At 41.4% G+C, this 25306-nt stretch overlaps 1 protein-coding gene across 2 annotated transcripts; it reads left to right on the forward strand.

Moving 5' to 3' along the window:
• The first annotated feature begins 1411 nt into the window (after window positions 1-1411).
• On the forward strand, window positions 1412-25158 carry DDX21 (DExD-box helicase 21). Of its 2 annotated transcripts, XM_047760604.1 has the most exons (15): window positions 1471-1572; window positions 3488-3934; window positions 6055-6130; window positions 6842-7020; window positions 9561-9678; window positions 10166-10351; window positions 11628-11773; window positions 12672-12821; window positions 13193-13354; window positions 14990-15109; window positions 16151-16224; window positions 18202-18357; window positions 19071-19209; window positions 21598-21643; window positions 22495-25158. In XM_047760604.1, the coding sequence occupies exons 1-15, from the start codon at window positions 1486-1488 to the stop codon at window positions 22761-22763; spliced, it is 2355 nt and encodes a 784-aa protein (XP_047616560.1). In that variant the 5' UTR covers window positions 1471-1485; the 3' UTR covers window positions 22764-25158. The 2 variants fall into 2 exon arrangements, with proteins under 2 accessions (XP_047616559.1, XP_047616560.1); XM_047760603.1 differs by lacking the exons at window positions 21598-21643; window positions 22495-25158 and having other exon boundaries at window positions 1412-1572; window positions 18202-18361; window positions 19076-19210.
• The last annotated feature ends 148 nt before the right edge of the window (window positions 25159-25306 follow it).

Below are 25306 nucleotides of genomic sequence, written 5' to 3' on the forward strand. Positions count from 1 at the left end.
AGGGCCATACCCATGGCATATGGAGGTTCCCAGGCTAGGGGTCTAATCGGAGCTGTAGCCGCTGGCCTGTGCCACAGCCACAGCAATGCAGATCCCAGCTGCCTTGACCTGCATCACAGCCCACGGCAACACCAGATTCTTAACCCACTAAGCGAGGCCAAGGATCGAACCCGAAACCTTATGGTTCCTAGTTGGATTCGTTAACCACTGAGCCATAACGGGAGCTCTTTTGTGTGTGTGTCCATTATATTAATTTTGCCAGCTCCATTATACATGAGAAACTCGGGTTCAGATTAAGAAACATATCCAAAAATCAGAGCAAGATGATGAAGGTTTACAAGGCCAGGGAAGATTTCACATGACGCGCACACACCCACCCACCCCACCCCACCCCACCCCATTTTTTGCTGCACCTGCTGGCATGTGGAAGTTCCTGGGCCAGGGATGGAATCCAAGCCTCAGCTGGAATCTGCAATCTATGCCACATGTGACAACACCAGATCCTTAACCCACTGTGCCTGCTGGGGGATCTAAACTGCAACTCCACAGAGACACGCTGGACAGTTAATGTGCCACTGTGGGAACTCCTCAACCGATTTTTTTTAAATGATTTCATGATGAATTGGCTCCCAGTTCTTTGCCTCACTAGTTCTTCACAGGAAGTTTAGCGATACTGTCACAGAGTATTCAATATACCACTTTTCCTCAACTGCTTTAATTCGTATAGTGTCCACATTATGCAAGACTAAGAGCCCCTGTATTTTCTAATAGAGGTCCACGTGGTTTGGGGATCCTTTCTTCAGGCCCCAAGGCCGGTTCAGTTGCCTGTCTGTGCCTTCAAAACAACTGACACTCGTCTATTTCCACCCAGCCTATAAAACGTCTTGAAGGCAAGGCTTCTGTGCTGAATCCTAGCCTTGTTTCTCATACTTGACAGGTGAATGCTCAGTGGGAGGTACGGTGAGTGCACGCATTAATGACCAGACCCGACAGAACTCCAGTTATTATCGAGGCCTGTGAGTCTGGGCGTCTCCTTTCAAGTGTGACATTTCCACAAGATAACCAAGAATATACATCCTGCGCATCTGCTCGTGAAAGGAGCTTGCCAAGGCTAGCAATCTAAAATAAAGCACTGAAAAAGCGCCACTCAAAAACAGCTAAAAATCTTCCAATATCAGGCCGAGGCTAGCGAAAATCTGGCCAGTGTTTTAACGACAATAAAGCCAATCTTTGCGGTTCCTTCCGTTTACCCTCCTGAGGGTGGCTTCTAGTTCAGGCACTGTAAACACTCAACTCAACAGCCGGCGTGAGCTGCATCTGCTGTGGAACCACGTGTGCCGCCGCCTCCCTGGGGAACTTCCGCTTCCGCAGGATGAGCTCTGCTACAGGAAGTGACGGGAGCTGGGTGGGCTAAAAAGGTTGGGCTCTCTCTTCCTCTCCACGCGGTTGACGAGATCGGTCGGCCTACCCAGCAGGTGCAGAGTGATGCCGGGTAAACTTCGTAGTGACGCGGATTTGGAGTCAGAAACCGCCACGGCAAAAGTGGAGATGCCGCGAAAGCAAAATGAGAAGGTACCACCGAGGGCCGAGGGACCTGGGGCAAGGCAGGACAAGGGGCTCTGAGATGAGGGGCCTGGGCTGGCGGCGCGAGGCGCGGACCCGACTTGGCCGGAGATCGGCGTGGGTTTCGGCCAAGGGGCCTGAGAGAGTGGTCGGTGCTCTCCGCGGGCGGTGGGCGCACTGCCCGGAGGTCCGGTGGGGGGGCGGCGATCGCAGCTGGAGAGCCGGCCGGGTGTCCCACGTGGTCCCTGAGTCTGGGCGCTCCGCACCGGGTGAGCAAAGTAGAACGGTCACGGTTAGGCCCCCACGTTTTGGCCCAGACTCATATCTCCCAGCGTGAGTGTGCGCGGAGGAAATTGTAGGTAGGGATTTAAAGCTTTCAGCTGGGCTGGCCAGCCCATAAGGCCATCCGCACACGTGGGCGGCGTCCGCAGTGACATTTTTTTACCATAGTAGGGAGGGTAATACTTGTTTTCCGGGAAGCGGCCCTTAGAAGATAAGGTAGTTCAGTTCCTCTTAATATTTTTAGCCATATTTTCCTTGGAAATGGAAAGACATGTATTGATGCTTAACTGCACACCGTGTGCAATTACCTCGATAGCTGCCTCCCGCTCTTACTTCCTTAGATAGCGATTTAACCTGTGACTGAGTCTCTGCTCTGAGATAAGGTCACTGAGAGCAAAGATTGTCCCTGAACTTGTATACGACTTAGAATTTTCTCTCCTTGCTGTTTCTGGGTCTTTTTGATGGGGAATTTCTACAAAAACAATGTTTTGGTGTTGTAGGAAGCCGAGGTAGCGCAGACTTGTGCTCACAGGTGGGGAGGAAGTGGTCCTGGTTTACCTGCCTTGCAACTTGTTAAGTTATGGGATGCTGAAATTAGAAGGGACATGACCATACTCTATTGCTTTCCAAAGGAGACCGCTGGAATTGGAAATCCAGCTTCGTTTGATGGAAGTAAGGGATGGAAAGAAATAAAGCTTTTAGATGGAGGAGACCAGATTATTTTTCAGCTGTCTGAAGGATGGGTCGTGTGGGAGAGATTAAGGGCAGAGGCCAGGCCTGAAATTGCAGGGAGGCAGGTTTCAGCTCAGTGTAAAGTCTCCTTACTTCTGGAGTTGACCTGGGGCTCTGCTAGAGAGGTTTTAATAGAGGCTGAAACACCTTTCCAGTTGTTTTCAGTAATACAAAGTTTTCAAAAATATGAGAAGTTGGAGAGGGTCAGGCATTTCAAGCAGGAGACATTGTCTGATTTGGTTCTGAGATTTCACTCATTCCATTTTCTTGTAACATGTGCTATGTTTTTCCTTTAAATTAGATATATCTTTTTTATTCACGGAGTGATAAGTTGTGGGTCTTTATACGTTTTTGATTTGTAAAGTGTCTATGTAAACTCACTGGCATTTGTGAGGTAGGCAAGGCAAATATTATGAATCCCCGTTTTGCCTGAAGAGGAATTCTAGCAGAGAAAGAAATTTTAACATCCGTCTGTGGCTATACATGGTCTCATTTGTGTATCAGAATCAAATTAACTTGTTCTTGATCACTTTCTCTACTGTATGTTGTTGGAACATGTTGGAGAATCCCATGAGCAACTCCGGGTCCCTTGTGAATATTTGATTTTACCACTTATTTGACCAACATGAATTGTATAGTTACCAAGAGGCATTCTCTTCTAGGCTTATGAAACTATTGGTATAGGCTTATTTCCATATGGCCAAAAAATGGTATAAAAAACATACTGTTTGATTTTTACCTTTTTGCAAGGTGAAAGCACACATGTTGGAAAATGCCCCCAAAGTGTGTTGTTGATAATAACGTGACCTTGAAATAATCCAGAATTGATGTATTACACAAATGTATCAATACTTTGTTCATTGTCTTTATTAATTTTTTACTTTGTTTATTGTCTTTATTAATTTTTTAGAAAGGTAGAAAGGAGAAGCCAAAATCTAGTAAGACTGAAAAGGCAGAAGAAATGGAAGAAGTGATTTCCCCCAAAGCTAAAAAAGTTAAAAAGAAAGCAGGGTCTTCTGAAGTTGACGTGGATTCTCCTAAATCCAAAAAGGCTAAAAAGAAAGAGGAGCCACCTCAAGATGACATTATTTCTCCTAAAACCAAAAGTTCGAAAAAATCAAAGGAGGCTTTGGAAAAGGAAGTTGTTTCTCCTAAAACCAAAAAAGTAATAAAAAATGAAGAGCCTTCTGTGGAAGAAATAGATGCTCCTAAGCCCAAGAAGATGAAGAAAGAAAAAGAAATGAATGGAGGAATTGGAGAGAAAAGCGCAAACCTGAAGAATGGATTCTCTCATTCTGGACCTGACTCTGACTCCAAGGAAGCTGCCACTGAAGAGAGCAACAGTGAGTTAGAGCAGGTAAAGTTGCATTTTAATATGTAGAATGTATCTTTCAGTGTTGTTTCAGATAAGTATGTAATTGGTACACGTATTTAATAGTGGGAGGGGAGGAAATTCGACGTGTCAGCACTTCATGTGGTGGTGGTGGTGGGGAGGTCCCTTGAGCCTCAAGGTGAGAATTCATCTTAATAAGTGTCAGAAGGCCTCCTTTGCAGCTAAGCAGATCTGTTTAAGTTTAGGGAAAGTCTTCTTCTCTCCATACTCAGTCTACTTATTTCAGAAATCAGCAGGAAGGGTATAGTTATGCAGATATGCTCCTTTTTCCCTCTCAGGGGTTTAGCCTAATGAGTCATAATTAAGTGGGAACCCCAAAAGGGTGCTTGCTTGATTGCATAAGTCTTTTTGTACAGGCCATTAATTTGAGTTGAATAGTATGCTTAAATGTCTGTTTGGAAGCTAATACTGTTATCTTTCAGAAATAGTCATCAAAGAAAAATCCTAACTATTTTTTTTTTTGGTCTTTTGTCTTTTTTAGGGCCGCACCTGCGGTATATGGAGGATCCCAGGCCAGGGGTCGAATTGGAGCTGAAGCCACCATCCTATGCCACAGCCACAGCAATGCTGGATTCTTAACTCACTGAGCGAGGACAGTGATCGAACCTTCGTCCTCATGGATGCTAGTCCGGTTTGCTAACTGCTGAGCCACGATGGGAACTCCAAAGGGAAATCCTGATTTTTTTTTTTTCGTGGCATGTGGAGGTTCCCAGACTAGGGGTGTAATCCAAGCTATAGCTTCTGGCCTATCCACTAAGCCACGACAGGAACTCCAAAATCCTAATTCTAATAAATAATTTTCTGTTTGCCATAGGTCTTGATCAACATTTAAAATTTTTTCTTGATTATAAAAATATGTACAGTTCTTTTAGAGTTCTCTTGTGGAACAGCAGATTAAGGATCTGGCATTGTCACTGCAGTGGCTCCCATCTGAAACTTCCTGGCCTGAGAACTTCCACATGCTGCAGGTGTGGCCAAAAAATTTTTTTTAAAAATCAGAACAGGATTGTACTATATATAGTCTTGTATCTTGCCTTTTCTTATCTTGCATATATATATATATTTTTTTTCTTTTTTTCTTTCTTTTTGGCTGCTCTGCAGTATATGGAGTCCCCAGGCCAAGGATCAGATCCAAGTGACAGTTTTCACCCAAGCTCTCAGATCCTTAAGCCACTGTGCCAGGCTGGGGATCCAACCTGCGTCCCAGGGCTTCCAAGATGCTGCCGATCTCTTTGCGCCACAGTGGGAACTCCCTGCCTAAATTTTTATATAGGCATTTTCCCCATTTTTAAATGTTAAATATTTTTAGTGGTTATATTACCCATCATATAAATGTTTAGAAATTCACTTAATTATTCCTCTGTTGAGCATTCAGATTTCTTACTCTCAAATAGTGCCAATATGATCATTATGTTTGTTCCCTATTTTCTATGGATAGATATATGAGAGATGTTGCTATGGGAAGGGGTTAATAACCTGTTCAACAATGTATTGTTAGTTTGGAATGACTGTGGAAAGGTTCTCAGTGGAGGCTAAATCTACCTTTGCCAGCCACACCTGGTATAAATGTGCTGTGTGTTTTTGCTACCAGTTTTTTTGGTGGTTGTTGTTAGGGTTTTGTAGATTCTTTCCCTTTCATTCCCTTCCCTCCTCTCCCCTCCCCTCCCCTTCCCTTCCTTTCCCTCCTTTTTTTCTTTTTAGGGCCACACTTGGGGCATTTGGAAGTTCCTGGGCTAGGGATCGAATCAGAGTTGCAGCTGCCTGCAACACCACATCCAAGCTGCGTCTGAGACCTACACCACAGCTCATAGTAGCACCAGATCCTTGATCCACTGAGCATGGCCAGGATTCTAATCTGCCTCCTTATGGATACTGGTTGGGTTCTTAACCCACTGAGCCACAACAAGAACTCCTGTATTTCCTTTTCAAATCTTGATTTACCTGCAAAAGTTTTTGTCTTTTCGGTTGATTTAGAAGGGATGTTTTAGAATAGTTTCTTTCTCAGAAGGCTTTCTGTATTTAACCTACAGGGGTAAATTTACTGGTTTTTTTTGTTTTTTTTTTTTCCCTGTGGCCTTTAACAGGAAATATCTGTGGAGCAAAAAGAAGGAGCTTTCTCTAATTTTCCCATATCTGAAGAAACTATTAAACTTCTCAAAGGTAATATTCTTGGAAATACTGCATGTTAGAACATATTCTTTGGAAGCATTCCCCTGTTTTTGTTGGGATGAACTGGGAGACGTTCTTATTTGGAGGACAATATATGCAACCATATAATGAAGTAGATCTGTATATTCAGTGCATGACTATACGAGTGATGGCCTTCACTGCCCCTCCCTCTCTCTCTCTCTCTCTCTCTCTCTCTGTATATATTACTATATATCAGTAATGACTGATAGTGCTGGTGCAGTTAAATAGTTGATGCCATATTGGTATTTTCTTTTTTACCCTTTTCCACTTCTTGAGGCATCTCTAGGTTAATGATACCAGCCTGACTCAGAACTTATTTTGTCACTGTGCCTATAAACCTGTAGGAAGTCAGAGATGCTCTTAGGTGTTTTCTGAGTAGGGTACCCTGCAATTGAGATAGCAAAGCACCTGATTTTTAGGCTTGTGCTGTCCTGTGGGTGAGATTTCCTAAGATACAAAGAAGTATTTACTATGATGTGGTGCTTTAAAATTTATTGATATTTTTTAGTCAAGCAGATTCTTCACTGCCAGAATAGATTTGAACTCGACTTGGTAGATGTTGACCAAAAGGTAGAATTTCATAATTCTGCAGAACCAGGAGCATGGGTATGCTTTGATGTTCCAGTGTGGCTGGAATTTTAAGAATTGCAATATCAGATAACACAATTAATTTGTTCACAGCCCGTGGAGTGACCTTCCTGTTTCCCATACAAGCAAAGACGTTTCACCATGTCTATAGCGGGAAGGACCTGATTGCACAGGCACGGACAGGAACTGGGAAGACGTTCTCCTTCGCCATCCCTTTGATTGAGAAACTTCAGGGAGAACTACAAGACCGGAAGAGAGGCCGTGCCCCTCAGGTAAATGTCTCTAACACAGTCCTTGGGAGTTTTAGATCTGCACAGGAAGAGAGATACTGCTTGGGCATCATTACATACCCTGTTTTGTTTTGTTGTTTTTTTGTTTTTGTTTTTGGGGTTTTTTTTTGGTTTTTTTTTTTTTTTTAGGGCTGCACCTGCAGCATATGGCGGTTCCCAGGCTATCGGAGCTGTTGTTGCCAGCCTCTGCCGCAGCCACAGCAACACCAGATCCAAGCTGCGTCTGCGACCTATACCACAACTCATGGCAATGCCGGATCCTTAACCCACTGAACAAGGTCAGGGATCAAACCTGCAACCTCATGGTTCCTAGTCGGATCCGTTTCTGTTGCATCACGATGGGAACTCCTACCCTGTTGTTTTTAATTGAGTTCTCCTTAAATCCTTTTTTTGGTATGTACTATAGATCTTATCTGAAGGTAGATGAGAATAATTCTTTTAAGAATATATTTAAATACTGTAATCTGTACTGTGGTGGTGAAAACCTATATTGCTAATGCTCATCATGTTTCTTTCAAACTCTTATATGTCCTTAGAGCTCACACAATTGGTCAGGTGTCTCCATTTTTGCCTAAAATGGAGAAAGCACATTTAATAGAGATGCTTGGGAGTTCCCTAGTGACACAGTAGGTTAAGAAGCTAGTGTTCTCACTGCACTTGCTTAGGTTGCTGCTGTGGCATGGGTTTGATCCTTGGTCAGGGAACTTACACATGCTTGCACATGCCAAAAAAAAAAAAAAGAGAGACGCCTGAATAAGAGGCCTACTTAGGTGAAAAGGCCAAGCCCCATGATCAGGCAGGATGGTGCTTATTGAGCTTGTTTCTAGAAAACCCTGTATTTGACAGATCTTCTTTTTCCTTTTTTTTTTTTTTTTTTTTTTCTGGTCTTATGGTTGTACCTGTGGCATGTGGAGGCTCCCAGGCTAGAGGTCTAATCTGAGCTATAGCCACTGGCCTATGCCATAGCCACAGCCACAGCAGATCCAAGCCACGCCTGCGACCTACACCACAGCTCACAGCAGCGCTAGATCTTTAACCCAGAGAGCAAGGCCAGGGATCAAACCTGCATCCTCCAGGATGCTCCTCAGGTTCGTTTCCAATGAGCCACTATGGGAACTCCTAGACAGAACTTAACCTCACTGAATTGCCTATGTTCATGCCTTGGCTTTGGGTTCTTTCCCTGACTTTCTGACCTCACTTCACTCATTTGCTGGCCTTCATTGTCAATGCTGACTCCTAATTAATTAATTTGTTTGCGGCTCTATTTGTGTATAGTTACAGCAGCAGTAAACAGATGAACCAGCACCTAGAATAGTGCCTGGCATATAGTGGGTGTTCTGTAAACATCTGTGGATGAATGTATTAGGTTATTCTTAAATCATATTTATTTCATGCTGTTACCTTCCTTGAGGATCTGTCATGGTTTTGTGCTGTGTGTCCTGCTCTGGGATTTAAAGCCCCTCACCATATTGGCCCTGCCTTACTTGTCTGACTTCCATTCCAATTCCAATTCACTCTTGTATAGAGGTTCAGACTATAGATTTTGTAGCCTAGCTACCCAAATTTAAATTCTTGGCTCTGCCTTTGTTGTTGTTGTTGTTGTTTTGTTTTTAATTTAGCTATTTTATTTATATTTATTTTAATTTTTAAAATTATTTGGCCACACCCATAGCATGTGGAAGTTACCCAGGCAGGGATTGAACTTTCCCCACAGCAGTTGCAACACCAGATCCTAATCCACTGAGCCACCAGGAAATGCCTGTCTTTTCATTTTAGAGTTCTATTGTGTGTTATAATAAATTGTATTATAATGCAATTTTATAGTGTAGTTGTGTGTGCGGTAACTTGTGAGAATTAAATGAAAATAAGCATTTTAGTAGGTCCTGACACATAGTAAAGCTCAGACATTAGCTGCTGTTATCATTGGCAGTATTAATTCCTTGCACAAACTATTCCTTTCTTGGAATGCTGGTCTTTAAGTACTAGCATCTGTGAAACATACCTCAGTTCCTCCATCCTGCTCTGTGCAACCTTGGAGCACTATAAATTTGGGCACATGCTTCTCTTCTGATTGGTAAGATCACAAGCTTTTATTGGGAATAGATTTGTTGGAAACCACATTATAGGAGTTTCCATTGTGGTGCAGCAGAAACAAATCCAACTAGTATCCATGAGGATGCAGGTTCAATCCCCAGCCTTGTTCAGTGGATTAAGGATCCAGCGTTGCTGTGAGCTGTGGTGTAGTTCATAGATGGGACTCAATATGGCTGTGGTGTAGGCTGGCAGCTGTAACTCCAATTTGACCCCTAGCCCAGGAACTTCCATAGGCCGTGGGTGTGGCCCTAAAGCCAAAAAAAAATTACATTTACTATCTTCTCACACCGTAGTACATGGCAAAGCACATTATAGATGCTTTGAAAATCATTCTTAGGATGGGTTGAACCTTCTGGTGCATCCCAAATTTGTTAAGAAACAAATACTGCATAGTACTTTGGATTCTATTATTAGTTTTTCTTTTTCAGGTACTGGTTCTTGCACCCACGAGGGAGTTGGCAAGTCAAGTAAGCAGAGACTTCAGTGACATCACGAAAAAGCTGGCTGTGGCTTGTTTTTATGGTGGAACTCCCTATGGAGGACAGAGTAAGTAAATCCAAAAGTGAGGGGAGAAAGTGCAAAATGCCATCTACTGTTGGATACCCTGATTGGATTTCTTCTGACCTTGACATCTGGCTTTACCTACCTGATCTAGTCATTAGTGGTGGTTTTCTTTTGTCGTTATTGTTTAAAGATGGTCCAGCATATGGTCCTGCATGATGATGTGTCAGATAGTGTATACGGTTCTTAGGACTTTTGTATTTATCTGCGTTTATCTAAAGGCCGCAGTGGTACCTTACTGCGCCCTAGAGGACAGAGTCCCAGAGCCGGAAAGTCAAGAATCAAAGTTCCTCTTTTTATCTGCCAAGGACCTTGGATCTCTGCTTCATTTTGCTATAGGCAGGCTTTCTTTATCTTCAGTATTTAACGTATTACCTTATATTTGTACTTAATATTTTAGAATAAAATAAATATATAGATTAATAAAAGGACTTAAAAATGCAGCGTATTTTATCATTGTTGTTCTTTACAGTTGATCGCATGCGGAATGGAATTGATATCTTAGTTGGGACACCAGGTCGTATTAAGGACCACCTGCAGAATAACAAGCTGGATCTCACCAAACTTAAGCATGTTGTCCTGGATGAAGTTGACCAGATGTTGGACATGGGCTTTGCTGATCAAGTGGAAGAGATTTTATGTGTGGCATACAAGAAAGGTAACCTCCACATTCAAGAACTGGTGTAAGGAATCAGAGGGAGGGCAGTGGTTAGGTAGTTTGCTAAGAGTCAAATGAAGCTTTAGGAAATTGACAGGTGACTGACTTTATCCAGGAAAACTTAAAAAAACACTTCTGGAGTTCTCATTGTGGCTCAGCAGTAATGAACCCATCTAGTATCCATGAGGACATGGGTTTGATCCCTGGCCTCAGTGGGTTAAGGATCCAGCATTGCCATGAACTGTGGTATAGGTTGCAGACATGGCTCAGATCCCACATTGCTGTGGCTGTGGTGTAGGCCAGCGGCTACAGTTCCAAATTCAACCCCTAGCCTGGGAACTTCTTTATGCCATGGTGCGGCCCTAAGAAGACCCCCCCCCGCCCCCCCAAAATTTCCTTGATTGCTACATAATTGCAATTGAGAAAATTAAAAAAAAAAAAAAAACAGGTTGGTATACTTTGCTTTTGTTATGTTTCTTCCTGCTCTGCTATTGTGTGTATGTTAACTGTGATCTTACTGTATACATAAAACTCCATGAACTGTTTATGCCATGATTTAATCTATCTACATATTTTAATTTTTGCATACTACAAATCTGCTTGCAGATATTTTTATGTAGACAGCTTTTTTCAAACATCAATATTAGTTCTTAAGGATAGATTTCTGGAAATGAAACTACTGAATTGAAAGGTTAATGTTCCTTAATATACATTGTCAGGTTACTCACCAAAGGGATTTTATCAGTTATGCTGCCATTTGAAATAAATGAAAATATAATGGTATATTCTAAGAGCAACGCCCCCCCCCCCATGAAGTTGTGAAGCAATTTTTAGTACCTGACCGTAAAGAATGAGTAGAATTCTAACCACAAAATGTTGAGGAAGTGCTTGGGAGTGTAGATGAGTATAGAGTCTGTTCTGTTGTTTATTATAGATTATTTACTCAGTGATTTAAATTGGTTGGTCACCAGTTAGTAGGTCTCCGTGTAAAGGACTGATTTCCCTCATGGTTCATAAAGGCCAATGGTTAAAAAGCAAAGTAACTTTAAAACTATTTTGGATATTTCAAAAGACCCTTTACCTAAGTTATTTTAGGGAGTATTTCTTTACTCACTAGGAGCCTCTGTGTCTTTCATTTTCGTGTCCTCAATGCCTGGTTTTGCTTCAAGTGTTTCCTGTAGAATATTACAGGCCTGGGAAGAATTGAGTGAAGTGGAATTTTATGTATGCTTGTCTGAATTATTTATTCATACTGACTTTTTTTTTTCCCTCAAAGATTCAGAAGACAATCCCCAAACCTTGCTTTTTTCTGCAACTTGCCCTCATTGGGTATATAATGTTGCTAAGAAATACATGAAATCTACGTATGAACAGGTGGACCTGATTGGTAAGAAGACTCAAAAAACAGCAATAACTGTGGAGGTAAATGATTCATTCAGTCGCTAGAATTAGTACTAAATTGTATATAATTTTTTTGCCTGCCTGGTAGTATTAAGACTGACAAATACAAACTCCTTTTCCAGATAAATACTAAAATCCCATTTGAAAAGCCAAGTAAGGTTATATTCTCATATATGTTTTGTAAATTTTATTATCTGATAGTCTGATTTTAGAATCTTTTGGAACCTAAATCTCTGAATTGTGTAAACACAAAGAAATTACACCTAGAGTTTATTCACTAGAGAGCAGCAGAGAACCCTAGTGTTTGTGTTGAAGCCATTTTCACCTTGGGGCATGGTATCTAGATGAATTCATTGCATCCAAGGAATAGACCAGTACAGAAACTGAATACTGACTGCGTTTTTTTTTTTCTTTGTTTCTTTGTTTCTTTCTTTTTTTTTTTGGCCACCCTTTGGCATGTGGAGTTCTCAGGCCCGGGACCAGAGCTCAGCCACAGCTGCATTCTGCACTGCAGCTGCGGCAATGATGGATCCTTTAACCCACTCTGCCAGGCAGGAGATCAAACCTGCATCCTGGAGTTGCAGAGATGCTGCCAATCCTGTTGCGCCATAGCAGGAACTCCTACATTTTTAAGTGAATGAAAAGACAAAGCAGATTTTTCTTGTCAATTATTTGGTCTCCTATAGCAATCTAGGGAACAGCATTTACTTTCCTGCATTTTCCTGGTTAGGTCAGAAAATGGATAAAGAAGCCAAGTACTCTTTCTGCTTTAATGGTTGAATTTTGTTCTCTAAGTAGTGGTGGCAAAGTTTGCTCTAGTCAGGCTTAAATAATTGCTTCTAGTGTCATTAGTGTTGAGCAGGTGGTTTTAGGTTCCAGGTAGGCATTACTAACTAGATCTTTTTCTCCTCTTTTATAGCATCTGGCTATCAAGTGCCACTGGACCCAAAGGGCAGCAGTTATCGGGGATGTAATCCGAGTGTACAGTGGTTATCAAGGGCGCACTATCATCTTCTGTGAAACCAAGAAAGAAGCCCAGGAGTTGTCACAGAATGCGGCCGTGAGGCAGGTTGGTCCTTCCCCTCCCTTCCTTTTGTTTGGGAGAAAGCATTTTCACTTAATAGTCTTAGTCTGCCCATCTCATCTCACAGACAAGAAAGAAAAGGTGGCTCAAACCTAAGGTTACCCTGACAAAGTATTTGGTCACTCTTTATCTGGTGTTCTGTGTCTTCTAAATATAGTTGGATACAGCTGCTTTAATGACCAAGGATTGGAAATAGTTTTGAGGCTTGTCCATGTAAGGCACATGTTTTCCTCTTTGTATTATTTTCAGCAGAAGTATCACCAAAATATGAACGTCTTTAGAGGCCTAATTGGTGAATTTGATGGCACCTATGTTGTAGGATTTGGTATTCTTAAGCCAGTTTATCTCTTTTGCAGGATGCCCAGTCGTTACATGGAGATATTCCACAGAAGCAAAGGGAAATCACCCTGAAGGGTTTTAGAAATGGTGATTTTGGAGTTTTGGTTGCAACCAATGTTGCTGCACGTGGGTTAGACATCCCTGAGGTTGATCTGGTTGTACAGAGTTGTCCACCAAAGGTAAGTGTTTTATACTTACATTTTATTTTGTTGTTTCTTTTGTTTGTTACAGATTTGAGGTTGTATCACTTCCTTTCATGTGATTAGTAATAGCTTTATCTTTGGTGCTAGGATGCTAAGGGTGATTTTAAAATGAGCCTGTCGTGAGCCCTCACCCCCCTCAGAACTGACATTTTAGTGGAAGTGTGGTCAGTGGTTCAAGGTAGGAAATATTAGTTTTTGGTCAGAGGGGAGTCCTGAATGGCTTCATGGGGATAGTGCAGTTTTGAACTAGACTCGAAGATGGGCAAGACTTAGATGGGATGGTGGTAGGTTCGATAAACTCATGAAATGGAGGATGGAGAAGGGAGAAAAGGCCTGTAGTTAATAGGCTCTGGTTAAAACTGCTTGGGTTTGTGGGTGATGGGAATCTCCCATGGTTTATGTGATATGAAGTGCTTCACTTACATACAAGTTGGTCTGAACAAACTTCTTTTTTTATTATTATTATTTTTTAATAGTTATTTCCCCAATACAATTTTTTTTCCTACTGTACAGCATGGTGACCCAGTTACACATACATGTACACATTCTATTTTCGCACATTACCATGCTCCATCATAAGTGACTAGACATAGTTCCCAGTGCTACGCAGCAGGATCTCATTGCTAATCCATTCCAAAAGCAATAGTTTGCATCTATTAACCCCAAGCTCCCCAACCACCCCACTCCCTCCCCTCCCCCTTGGCAACCACAAGTCTGTTCTGCAAGTCCATGATTTTCTTTTCTGTGGAATGAACAAACTTCTCATCACTTCAAGCATGAAGCCCCTATAACCTCCCCTCAATTTAGCAAATCCCTAAGGATTAAAAATTGTTTATAGTGATGGAAAAATACATTACTATGAAGTCACCATTTCTTATAAAGGAAGTCTCATAAGCGTGTGGCATTAGACCATGTTTAAGTGAGTCTACACACCTGTGCTGTCCAGTATATAGCCATGTGCAACTGTTCAGCACTTGAAATGCAGCTAGTCTTAACTGACGTGTGTGCTGTGTTAAATGCACATTGGTTTTTTTTTTCTTCTTCTAACTTCCTACTGTGTATGGTGGATTTAAGTCTGGAAAAAGAATGAAAATATCCGATAACTTGTATAAATAGCATATTGAAATGATAATAAAACTTGGATATTGAGTTAAATAAAATGATACTAACATTAATTTGACTTTTTAAAAAAACTAGTGTGATTACTAGAAATCTGACTATTGGAATTATGGTTCTAGGAGTTCCCATTATGGTATAGCTGGTTAAGGATCTGGCATTGTCTCTATGGCAGTGCAGGTTTGATCCCAAGCCAGCACAGTAGGGTAAGGATCTGGTGTTGATGCACCTCAGATTTGATCCCTGGATTGGGAACCTCCATGTGCTATGGGTGCAGCTGTAAAATTTTTAAAAATTATGATTCTACTGAACAGTGCTATTTAGACAATGTTTTTTTGCTGATTAGCTCATGGGATAATTGACCTACTGAGGACCCTAACACATAGGCACACGCACACACACAGGTGTATAACCACCACACTTGTCTCTCTATAGGCTACAGGTCTTTGTCTCTGTTTCTCAGTGTCACTGATGTATTTTATTTTACCTCAATAGGATGTGGAGTCCTACATTCATCGCTCTGGGCGTACAGGTAGAGCTGGAAGGACTGGGATTTGCATCTGCTTTTATCAGCACAAGGAAGAATATCAGTTAACCCTAGTGGAGCAAAAAGCGGTAAAACTATTTTCTTACCCTTTAATTCAGCAAATGTTGAGTTCTAAAGTCAGTCCTGGGTCTCTTTATTCAGTTTTTACTGACTTTTGGGGGGGGGGGGGGGTCGCATTTGTGCCATATGGAGGTTCCCAGGCCAGGGGTCTAATCAGAGCTGTAGCCACAGCCACAACAACATGGGATCCGAGCCACATCTGCAACCCACACCATAGCCCATAGCAACACTGGATCCTTAACCCACTGAGCGAGTGCCAGGGATTGAACCCGCAACCTCATGGTACCTAGTCAGAATCGTTTCCCCTGTGCCACGATGGGAACTCCAGTTTTTATTGACTTTAAATTATTTTTATTTCTACTATGCGAAAGCTCGAAAGCTCACCAACTGTGTTTTATATGTTGTCCTATGCTAAAAGCCCATTTTGAAATAACTTTGCATTTGAAAGTGGTGGTTTTGTTTTCCTATTTATAATAACAAAAGGTCTTTTTATGCTTGAAAGGCAATTTTCAGACAGTGATTAACATGAACACACTAGAAATATTTAAGTGTAGATTTAGGGAATTGTAGGAATTGCTTGAAAACCAAAAGATCAAGAATATGTCAAAAGGATAAATTTTAGGGAGTTGCTGCTGAGGTACAGTGGGTTATCAATCCAGCTTTCTCTCCGTGAAGGCTCCAATTCTGTCTGTGGCTGGGCAACAGTGGGTCAAAGATCCATTGTGTTACTGTAGCTGTGGTGTCGGTTGAAGCTCTGGCTTGATTTGATCCCTGGCCAGGGAACTTCCATATGCCTCAGGTGTGGCCATTAAAAAAAAAAAACAACTTCAGTGGACTACACTGAGTGACTTGCTTACAAGGAGTGGAGCAGAGTCTTTGCTGTCTTTACAACTTTTCGGTAAATCTAAAACCTTTCTAAAGTAAAAGGTTTATCTTTTAAATGTGTAAGAAATGTGTTTGGTAAATATTAGGAAATTGGGAGACTGCTAATCTCAAGGGAAACAATTGATGGTCATGTTGTCCATTAAATTATGGCTCTTTTCTTGTAGGGGATTAAATTTAAACGAATAGGTGTTCCTTCTCCAACAGAGATAATAAAAGCTTCTAGTAAAGATGCCATCAGGTATGTTCCCCATGATTACTGTTGTCTGCTTTAGTGCTTGCTCTTTTTACTGCAGGTCTTTGTGTTTTTGTTTTAGGGCTGCACCTGCAGCATATGGAGGTTCTGGGGCTAGGGACTGAATCGGAGCTACAGCTGCTGGCCTGTGCCACAGCAACGCAGGATCTGACCCATGTCTTTGACCTACACCACAGCTCACAGCAATGCCAGATCCCCTTAACCCATTGAGTGAGGCCAGAGATTGAGCCCGCAACCTCATGGTTACTAGTTAGATTCGTTTCTGCTGTTGCCACAACGGGAACTCCAAGGTCTTTGTACAGTAACGAGATTTGGCCTTTTAAATTTTATTTTCTTCTTCTTCTTTTTTTTTTTGTCTTTTTTAGGGCCGCACTTGAAGCACATGGAGGTTCCCAGGCTAGGAGTCAAATTGGAGCTGTAGTCATTGGCCTATGCCACAGCCACAGCAACTTGGGATCTGAGCCGCGTCTGCAACCTACACCACAGCTCACGGCAATGCTGGATCATTAACCCACTGAACAAGGGCAGGGACCGAACCCGCAACCTCATGGTTCCTAGTCGGATTTGTTAACCACTGCGCCATGACAGGAACTCCTGATTTGAATCTGTTTTATTTCAGAATGAAAATAGCTGTGGTATTTTCTGATTCTAAAAGTGACACATGCTTACTGTGAAAGTTCTGCATTAATTCGCATTTTTTATTTAGTGAAAGTATAGTTGATTTACGGTGTTATACTAATTTCTGTTGTACAGTGAATTGGCTTTGTTATACACATATATACCTTTTTATATATATTCCTTTTTAAATTTAATTTTACTTGTTTATTAAAGTATAGTCGATTTACAATGTTGTGCCTATTCCTTTCCATTAGGGTTTATCCCAGGAGTTGGGATATAGTTCCCTATGCTATACAGTGGGACCCTCGTTGTCTATCCATTCTAAATGTTATAGTTTGCATCTACAATCCCCAAACTCCAGGTCCATTCCTCTCCCTCCTCCCTCCCTCTTGCAACCAGGAGTCTAGTCTCTTTGTCCATGGGTCTGTTTCTGTAATTAACATCATTTCTAACGGCAGTATGACATTTTATTGTATCTGTTTCATGGTTTACTTAACCAGTCCCCCCCACCACCCCCTTTTTCTTTTTAGGGGCATACCTGCAGCATCTGGAAGTTCCTAGGCTGGGGGTTGAATTGGAGCTGCAGCTACAGGCCCATACCACAGCCACAGCAAGACCACATCTGAGCTGCATCTGTGACCTACATGCACCACAGCTGGTAGCAACGCCAGATCCTTAACCCACTGAAAGGCCAGGGATCGAACCTGCATTCTCATGGATACTAGTCAGTTTTTAACCCCCTGACCCACAGTGGGAACTCCCAACCAATTCTCATATTGGTGCACATTTTAAAATTGTTTATACTCTTTGACAAATATTAAGGTGACGAACATCTTAATATTTGTCTTATTATTTCCTTAAGATAAAAACATTTTTTTTTTTTTTTGGAGTTCCTGTCAGAAACGAATCTGACTAGGAACCATGAGGTTGCGGGTTCCATCTCTGGCCTCGCTCCATGGGTTAAGGATCTGGTGTTTCCATAAGCTATAGTGTAGGTCACAGACGTGGCTTGGATCTGGTGTTGCTGTGGCTGTGGTGTAGGCCAGCAGCAACAGCTCCGATTAGACCCCTAGCCTGGGAACCTTCCTAAGCCATGGGTGTGCCCTAAAAGGACAAAGACAACAAACAAACATTATTTTTTTGGTTTGATGATAAATTAAAATTAGAGACAAAGGAATAGATTTATTCAGAAATGTGATGATTGTATACATTGTATCAGAATGATGTTAGACATATGTAGGATTTGGAAGTTATTGATTTATCTTGATGCTGTTGTCTCGAAAATGAAGTCTGTCCACTTCTACTGTCTTTTCTCCTAACAAATATACTCTCAATCAAACATAGGCTTTTGGATTCTGTGCCTCCTACTGCAATTGGTCACTTCAAGCAGTCAGCCGAGAAGCTGATAGAGGAGAAGGGAGCTGTGGAAGCCCTGGCAGCAGCCCTGGCCCATATTTCAGGTGCCACATCAGTGGACCAGCGCTCTTTGATCAACTCGGATGCGGTAAGGGTCCCTGTCAAATTTCTGAGTGTTCCATTGAAACCTCCCAATTATTTTAACTTTCACATGAAGGGTGATGATATATATAAATCCATAGAGAAAGAAAGGAATTTAGATTAGATTAGGGATTGCAGTGACTGCTAATGTGAATGTGAGTTTTTTAGGGGGTAGAGGCACCTGTTCTAGAATTTAGGTAGTGGTAATGGCTGCAAATCCCGCGAATATACTAAGACCCCCCTTAATTGTATACTTAAAAATGGTATGTGAATTGTATGTCAGTTTTTTTAATCCAAAAATATCCGTCAATCATAGAAACATATAAGTGCATATGATACATTTAGCCAGCATACCTAGAAACTTAAGCTAATGCTTTTTTTCTTTTTTTTTCTTTAAGTTGAAATTTTTGAGATAATTATAGGTTCACATGAAGTTGTAAGAGTTAATACAGAGAGATTCCTGGTACACTTGGCCAGTTTCCCCCAATGGTAATATTTTGCGAGTGTTAACACAACCTGGACACCAGCCCTAGCACAATCCACTGGTCTTATTCAGAGTTCCCCAGTTTGACCTGTAGTAAAACGGCAGAGGATAGGGTGGCAGGGAAAGCACTCTGCTTTCAGGAAGAATGTTCCCATAATTATTTCAGAAACATGAGGACAGGTGTTTATCAATTATGTTTGTATTTGAGACTTTCATTGTATCCCCTTTCTTGTGTAGGGCTTGTGACCATGATCTTGCGGTGCTCAATTGAAATGCCAAACATTAGTTATGCTTGGAAGGAACTTAAAGAGCAACTGGGTGAGGGTATTGATTCCAAAGTGAAGGGAATGGTCTTTCTCAAAGGAAAGCAGGTAAGGCTGGGGGGGGGGGCCTCTGTTGTGACCTCACTTTGGTTCCGTAGCTTCTCCCTGTTCTCTGGGGATAAGGCACATCGTCTTCTCCACGCAGTGTCACCCATGACCCGCAGCTGCCACTTAGTCGCTGACAGTTTCCCTGTCTGTATCTCTAGCCTGAACCATCTGTAGGAAGTGTCAGACTTGATGATCCAGCTGTTTCCCTGACTTCTCCATCCAGATGGGGTTTCTTAAGCAACTTAAAACAAACTTAGTCATTTTTCAAAATTTAAAATCTTGCCTTCCAAACCTGGTGTTCTTCTGACTTCTGACTGTTAGTGGCGTAGACTTGCACAGCAGTTCTCAAACATTTAGTCTCATGACCTCTTTACATTCGTAACAAATGTTGGGGACACTGAAAAGTGTCTGTTGATGTGAGTTACATCTTATTGTTCACTGTATTAGAAATTAAGACTCAAATACTAATAAAACATAAGAATATCATATTTCATTAGTCATCAGAGCAATGATATCACATATAGTGTCTGGGAAACTCCTCTCCACCCTATGAGAGTGAAAAGGACAGAAAACATTTTTAGTAGTATTATGAAAATATTTTTTGACTTTGTGGAACCCCAAAAAGATCTCAATTCTAGGGGTGCATGGACTATACTTGGAGAACTACTGGCCTTGTGAACCAAATTGGGTTTATCTTGCATGTCTGCCCATGTTGTTCACTTCCTTAAGCACATAATCCATGGGATAAAGTCCCAGCTTTCACATGGAGGATGAGATTCTTTGCAAGCTGGCTCCTCTCCCCCTCACCAGCTTAATCTCTGTCTCCTCACTACCAATACCCTCCATTCCCACAATGGAATGAAAACAAGTGCATCTTGCTTTCTTTCATCCTCAGTGTCTGCTCAATCCACTGTTTATATAGTATTTCCCATCTCCACAGTATCCTTTATGACTTGGCTGAGTCTTAAGTCTTTTTGAAGCTTCCTTTGGCTGAATGGCAGAGTTAGGGGCATCTCTGCCTATTCTCCAGAGTTCTTAGGGCATAGCTTTATTCATGTGAATTTTGCCTTGCTGTGCTTGCTTGCTGACTGAGAGCCTTAGGAGCGCTGACCGACTTTAGGGCGAAAACTGTTTTCTAGTAGTCTCTATACCATATTGAGTGCCTGATATTGAATGCTTATTAAATACATGAATGAAGATTCCCACAAATGGTAAAAATCCATTAGTAACCTGATGTTGCCTACGGTTATCATTGGGTAAATTGTTGGGCGGAAGGGATGTTCCTCAAGATATTTCAGTTAAAGCCAGGGAGTTCCCTGGTAGCCTAGCGGTTAAGGAGTCAATGTTGTCATTGCTATGGCTTGGGTTCAGTCCCTGGCCTGGGTACTTTATTGCATGCATGCATGGCCAAAAAAACAAACAAACAAACAAAAAAACCCAGAGAGACAGGAATTCCCTTCATGACTCAGTGGTTAACGGATCCGACTAGGAACCATGAGGTTTCGGGTTCGCTCCCTGGCCTCGCTTAGTGGGTTAAGGATCTGGCGTTGCTGTGAGCTGTGGTGTAGGTCACAGATGTGGCTCAGATCCTGCATTGCTGTGGCTGTGGCATCGGCCAGCAGCTGCAGCTCCAATTTAGACCTCTAGCCTGGGAACCTCCATATGCCGTGGGTTCCACCCTAGAAAAGACAAAAATGGCAAAACAACAACAGCAAAAAAACAGCCAGGGGAGAGGAGTGCCTGTGTCAGTCGCAGGGGGTGTTTGACTGTTTCGTGAAAATTAGGAAACAGAAAGTCTACTTAATTGGAGATGACAGCATTGCTTATTATCAGAGATAGTGTCCCGTAAAGTATTTAATTTTTAAAAAACTTTTCAGAGGAGAATGAATTATGAAAAAACTAGAAAATTAACAATAGAAGATCATTTATTTTTATGCTTTTAGTTAGTTCATCCCGAATAGCCCCTCTTTCTGATGGAAGGCAGTGTGTTTTAATGGTTTTAGACAAAAGGTTTTATAGCCATGCTTACCAGATTTTTAAAAATCTGCTCTCACCAGCTGAGGAGCCTCAGACAAATGAGTCAGCCTCTCCAAGCCTCTGTCTCCTCAGCTAATAGCTCTGTGAGAATTAGCACAGTGTGATAGTCACGAATGGCTTCTAGTCAGTTCTAGGTAGTGTTGAGTCCTGTTTATATATCTTTGGCCTTTTGCTGTTGTGCTTTGGGGAGGTATGATGTATTGGGCTTGTCTGAAGTTTATCTAAAACTGATACCTGGTTTGTTTGTTTGTTTGTTTTAACATAGTACTTGGTCTTTGGGAATATCACTTAATGTACATTTTATAATTCTTGTCAAAGGCTGACTTAACTTGCATTTGTTTTGATTTCTAGGGTGTTTGCTTTGATATCCCTACTGCAGCAGTAACAGAAGTACAGGTATTATTTTCTCTTGGTTTTGAAGTTAACCTATCTAAATTGTAATCTAAAGTTAAAATGTTTATTCTGGAGTTCCCGTCGTGGCGCAGTGGTTAACGAATCCGACTAGGAACCATGAGGTTGCGGGTTCGGTCCCTGCCCTTGCTCAGTGGGTTAACGATCCGGCGTTGCTGTGAGCTGTGGTGTAGGTTGCAGACGCGGCTCAGATCCCAAGTTGCTGTGGCTGTGGTGTAGGCTAGTGGCTACAGCTTTGATTCGACCCCTAGCCTGGGAACCTCCATATGCCGCGGGAGCAGCCCAAGAAATAGCAAAAAGACAAAAAAAAAAATAAATAAAATAAAAAAAAAGTTTATTCTTTAAAATACAGAATAATAGAAAGGAAAACAACTGCTCTAGTCCCTCTACTAATGACAATTAAAAATTACATTTTAGTATTTTTTCCTCTTAGCCTTTTTTATTCTAGTATTTCTCTTATTCAGTGTTCCTATTTTCCTTTTGACAGCATTTTGAATATTATTCAGCTTTTTTCTGCATATGTGCTACACAGGGTTTATACAGACATATTTAATTGCTGTGTCTTTTATTCAGTACTGCTGTGAGACTGTTTGCGTGTGGTGGTAGCTCTATATGTTTTATTACCTGACAGCTGGGGATACCCTGTAGTGATTGAAATGAAAAAATGTTGAGGGTATTTCTTACAGTGAAACTAATTTTTGACCAGTGACCTTTAAGCACTTAGGTTGTCTGGTTTTTCTTTAGAAAAAGGGTGAAAATCTTGTCTTTCTCATGCCTTTTAAAACTAAATTCGATAAAAATCGAAGCAGGTAAAAACAAAACCATCTCTCAACAGGAAAAAATGGCATGATTCCCGACGCTGGCAGCTCTCTGTGGCCACCGAGCAACCAGAGCTGGAAGGACCACGGGAAGGATATCGCAGCTTCAGGGGACAGCGGGAAGGCGGTCGAGGTTTCAGGGGACAGCAGAAAGGAAACAGAAGCTTCAGGGGACAGCGGGAAGGAAACAGAAACTTCAGGGGACAGCGATCAGGAGGTGGCAGCAGAAGTAACAGATTCCAAAACAAAGGCCAGAAGCGGAGTTTTAGTAAAGCGTTTGGACAGTAATTTGAAGTAGAGGATTTACACGGCAAAAAACAGAACATGTTCACCAACGTGGAACTGAACGTTGTTTTTCATACAAAGTCAAAAGCACATTGTCTATCCTTCCTGACCGCTTACCCAGTCCCCATCTCTTCAAGAGAGAGACTAGCTTCATCTAAATTATTTCCTCTGATGACTGTCATTTATAACTTTATTGCTACTTCTGTATCGAATTTTCCTTTTGAAAAGGTATATGGATTCATTGCCTATCCTAGTGCATTGTCTATAGGTTACAAGGTAAAATCAAGCATGTATCTGCTGATACTTTTTAAGTTGATCTGTCTGTACTTAGAAGTGTCTCAGTAGTGTCCTTCCTTGAATACCATGGGGAATCGACAGTTTCTGGAGAAGCACTCTGAGCACTCAAGGCTTTGTTCTGTAATTGGGATTCCTCAGCCACTTGCTTAATGATTACTCCTGTGGTCCTATAATGTGTCTTCTGAGAATTAATACTGAGCAATGTTTTGAAGCAAACTTAGCTGGGATGTGTCACAGTGTATGCTCTAGATTTGGAGGATGGTGATACATTTGATGGGAGATATTACATAGATTAGCCATTGTTATGTGCATTTTGGTACATTTTTAGCTTCTCAATATAAGATGATTCATGCTTCAGTGAATTCTGTTTTACTGGAAAGCAAGTCTTTAAGGAATTCCAGGTATATAAGGTGGCCCCATAACTTTCTTCATAAGCAAGGAGGCTGGTTAAATGGTGCTTGATAATGTACTCACCTCTGGTTGGAAGATTAGCATTTACCAAGAAGGAGCTAAGGGAGTAGGGGGCAGAAACTTGCAGAAGAATCAAAAAAAGCCACTGAAAATAGTTTCTACATGTGAGAAGAAGGCAAAGAGAGGAACAAGTGAAGATGCATGATAAAGCATCCTTTTAATGGTGAAAACTTACCGAGTCCTTACTGTTTCTAGAGTTTAATTTCTAAGAGGCAAGCTGGAGTTTTTAGGTACAATGAGGCCTAGTTCTTACAGCTGCAGGATAGGGTCTTTTTCTAATAGACTGCTACTCTATTGAAAGGTTGTAGCCATTTAGGGTCTTCGTTTTAACAAACAGTTAATTTGTTGCTTGGAGGGAACTGAGGAAGGGAATATAGCCCCTGGTCCAGTATTGCTCTGAGGTCTCAAATGATTTTTCTGGGAAACCTTGCAAGGGGTGCAGGAGCTTCAGTGTAGCTTTGTCTTCTTGACTTAATTCCTAGAAATTCTGTATTGGGAATCTCAGGAAACAGACTATGATAGGAGAAGTTCAAACATATGGCCTGTCTTGTGTTCATTTAATTATTTGGAACAACTGAAATCTTTCTAGGCCCTGATTTCTCTAACTGGCTGTTTATTTCCAACTACTTAGCAGTCACCTCTGCAGTAAGGGGCTCGGGTAGCCAGCTCAGCTCCTTAATTCTTGAGGCAGCATCCTTTTTCTATTTGGATTTCAGCTCTGAACTTGAATCCTGACTAGATGTTTCTGTTCTCACATTCTCTTGGCTTTTATTCCTTGATCCACATGTCAGTTTTATCACTTGACCTCATGGTTTCCCATCAAGCCAGAGGGAGTAAGGGGAGGTATTTGATCCACAAGGCACATGACATACAAGTCATGTGCCTTGTGGATCATGTTTTATTAGCTTCTGGTTTTGCTGAAATAACAACCAAAACGTTTCAGTTTGGATAGGAATGGGTACTTTATTAAGTTGATTAAAAGGACACTGTACCTTTAGGAAAATACAGTTAAAACCTTGATGTGGATTAGCTTAAAGAAAAACCATCAGGCAAAAATCAAGATTGGGGGGTTGAGAGGAGAGATGGATGGGAGTTTAACTTTACAAAACTCAATTTTAAGGAAAACATGACTATTTCAATACATGAAGCTATGGAGTTCCCACTGTGGCACAACAGGATCAAGTGCTGGGATGCAGGTTCTGTCTCCGGTCAGGCCTGGTGGGTTAAAGGATCCAGCTGTGCTGCAGCTGTGGCATAGCTCGGATCTGATCCCTGGGCCAGGAACTCCATATACTGCAGGGCGGCCAAATAAATAAATAAATGAAGCTAAAATTTTTCCTGAATCCCTGAATTCAAACCATATTTATAAATGTAAACTGCAGCTACCATATGCTTAAATGGGTTTGTTGAGCTAACCTGGGAAATGTTATTGTTTTTACTGTTTTCTACAGAGAAAATATTTTACAATTTAGGTATCAATTCAATGAACTTTTAAAATACAATCAATTTTTATGTTGGAACTATCTGTGCAGCAGTTTCTTTACAGTTGTACATAAGATGTTTTTACTGTAAAATTGAGTTAATGTATGAAAATAAGGCTTTATGCCATAATAAAGATATTAGTACTTACTATTTATGGTTTTGGTAACTTTTTTTTTTAACTAAAATTGAAGCTTGAAATTCTTTTTTTTTTTTTTTGTATTTTTAGGGCTGCATTTGCAGCATATGGAAGTTCCCAGGCTAGGGGCTGAATCGGAGCTATAGCCACTGGCCTTTGC

This window comes from Phacochoerus africanus, chromosome 15, assembly GCF_016906955.1.
Source record: "Phacochoerus africanus isolate WHEZ1 chromosome 15, ROS_Pafr_v1, whole genome shotgun sequence".
NCBI classification, from domain to species: Eukaryota; Metazoa; Chordata; class Mammalia; order Artiodactyla; family Suidae; genus Phacochoerus; species Phacochoerus africanus.

What these genes read in the sequence shown, in the direction of transcription:
- DDX21 (XM_047760604.1), top strand. Translation starts at nt 1,486, where the DNA reads ATGCCGGGTAAACTTCGTAGTGACGCGGATTTGGAGTCAGAAACCGCC. An exon ending in AACTCCCTATGGAGGACAGA is followed by an intron (nt 9,679 to 10,165) that starts GTAAGTAAATCC and finishes TGTTCTTTACAG; the next exon opens with TTGATCGCATGCGGAATGGA. An exon ending in TCTAGTAAAGATGCCATCAG is followed by an intron (nt 16,225 to 18,201) that starts GTATGTTCCCCA and finishes AATCAAACATAG; the next exon opens with GCTTTTGGATTCTGTGCCTC.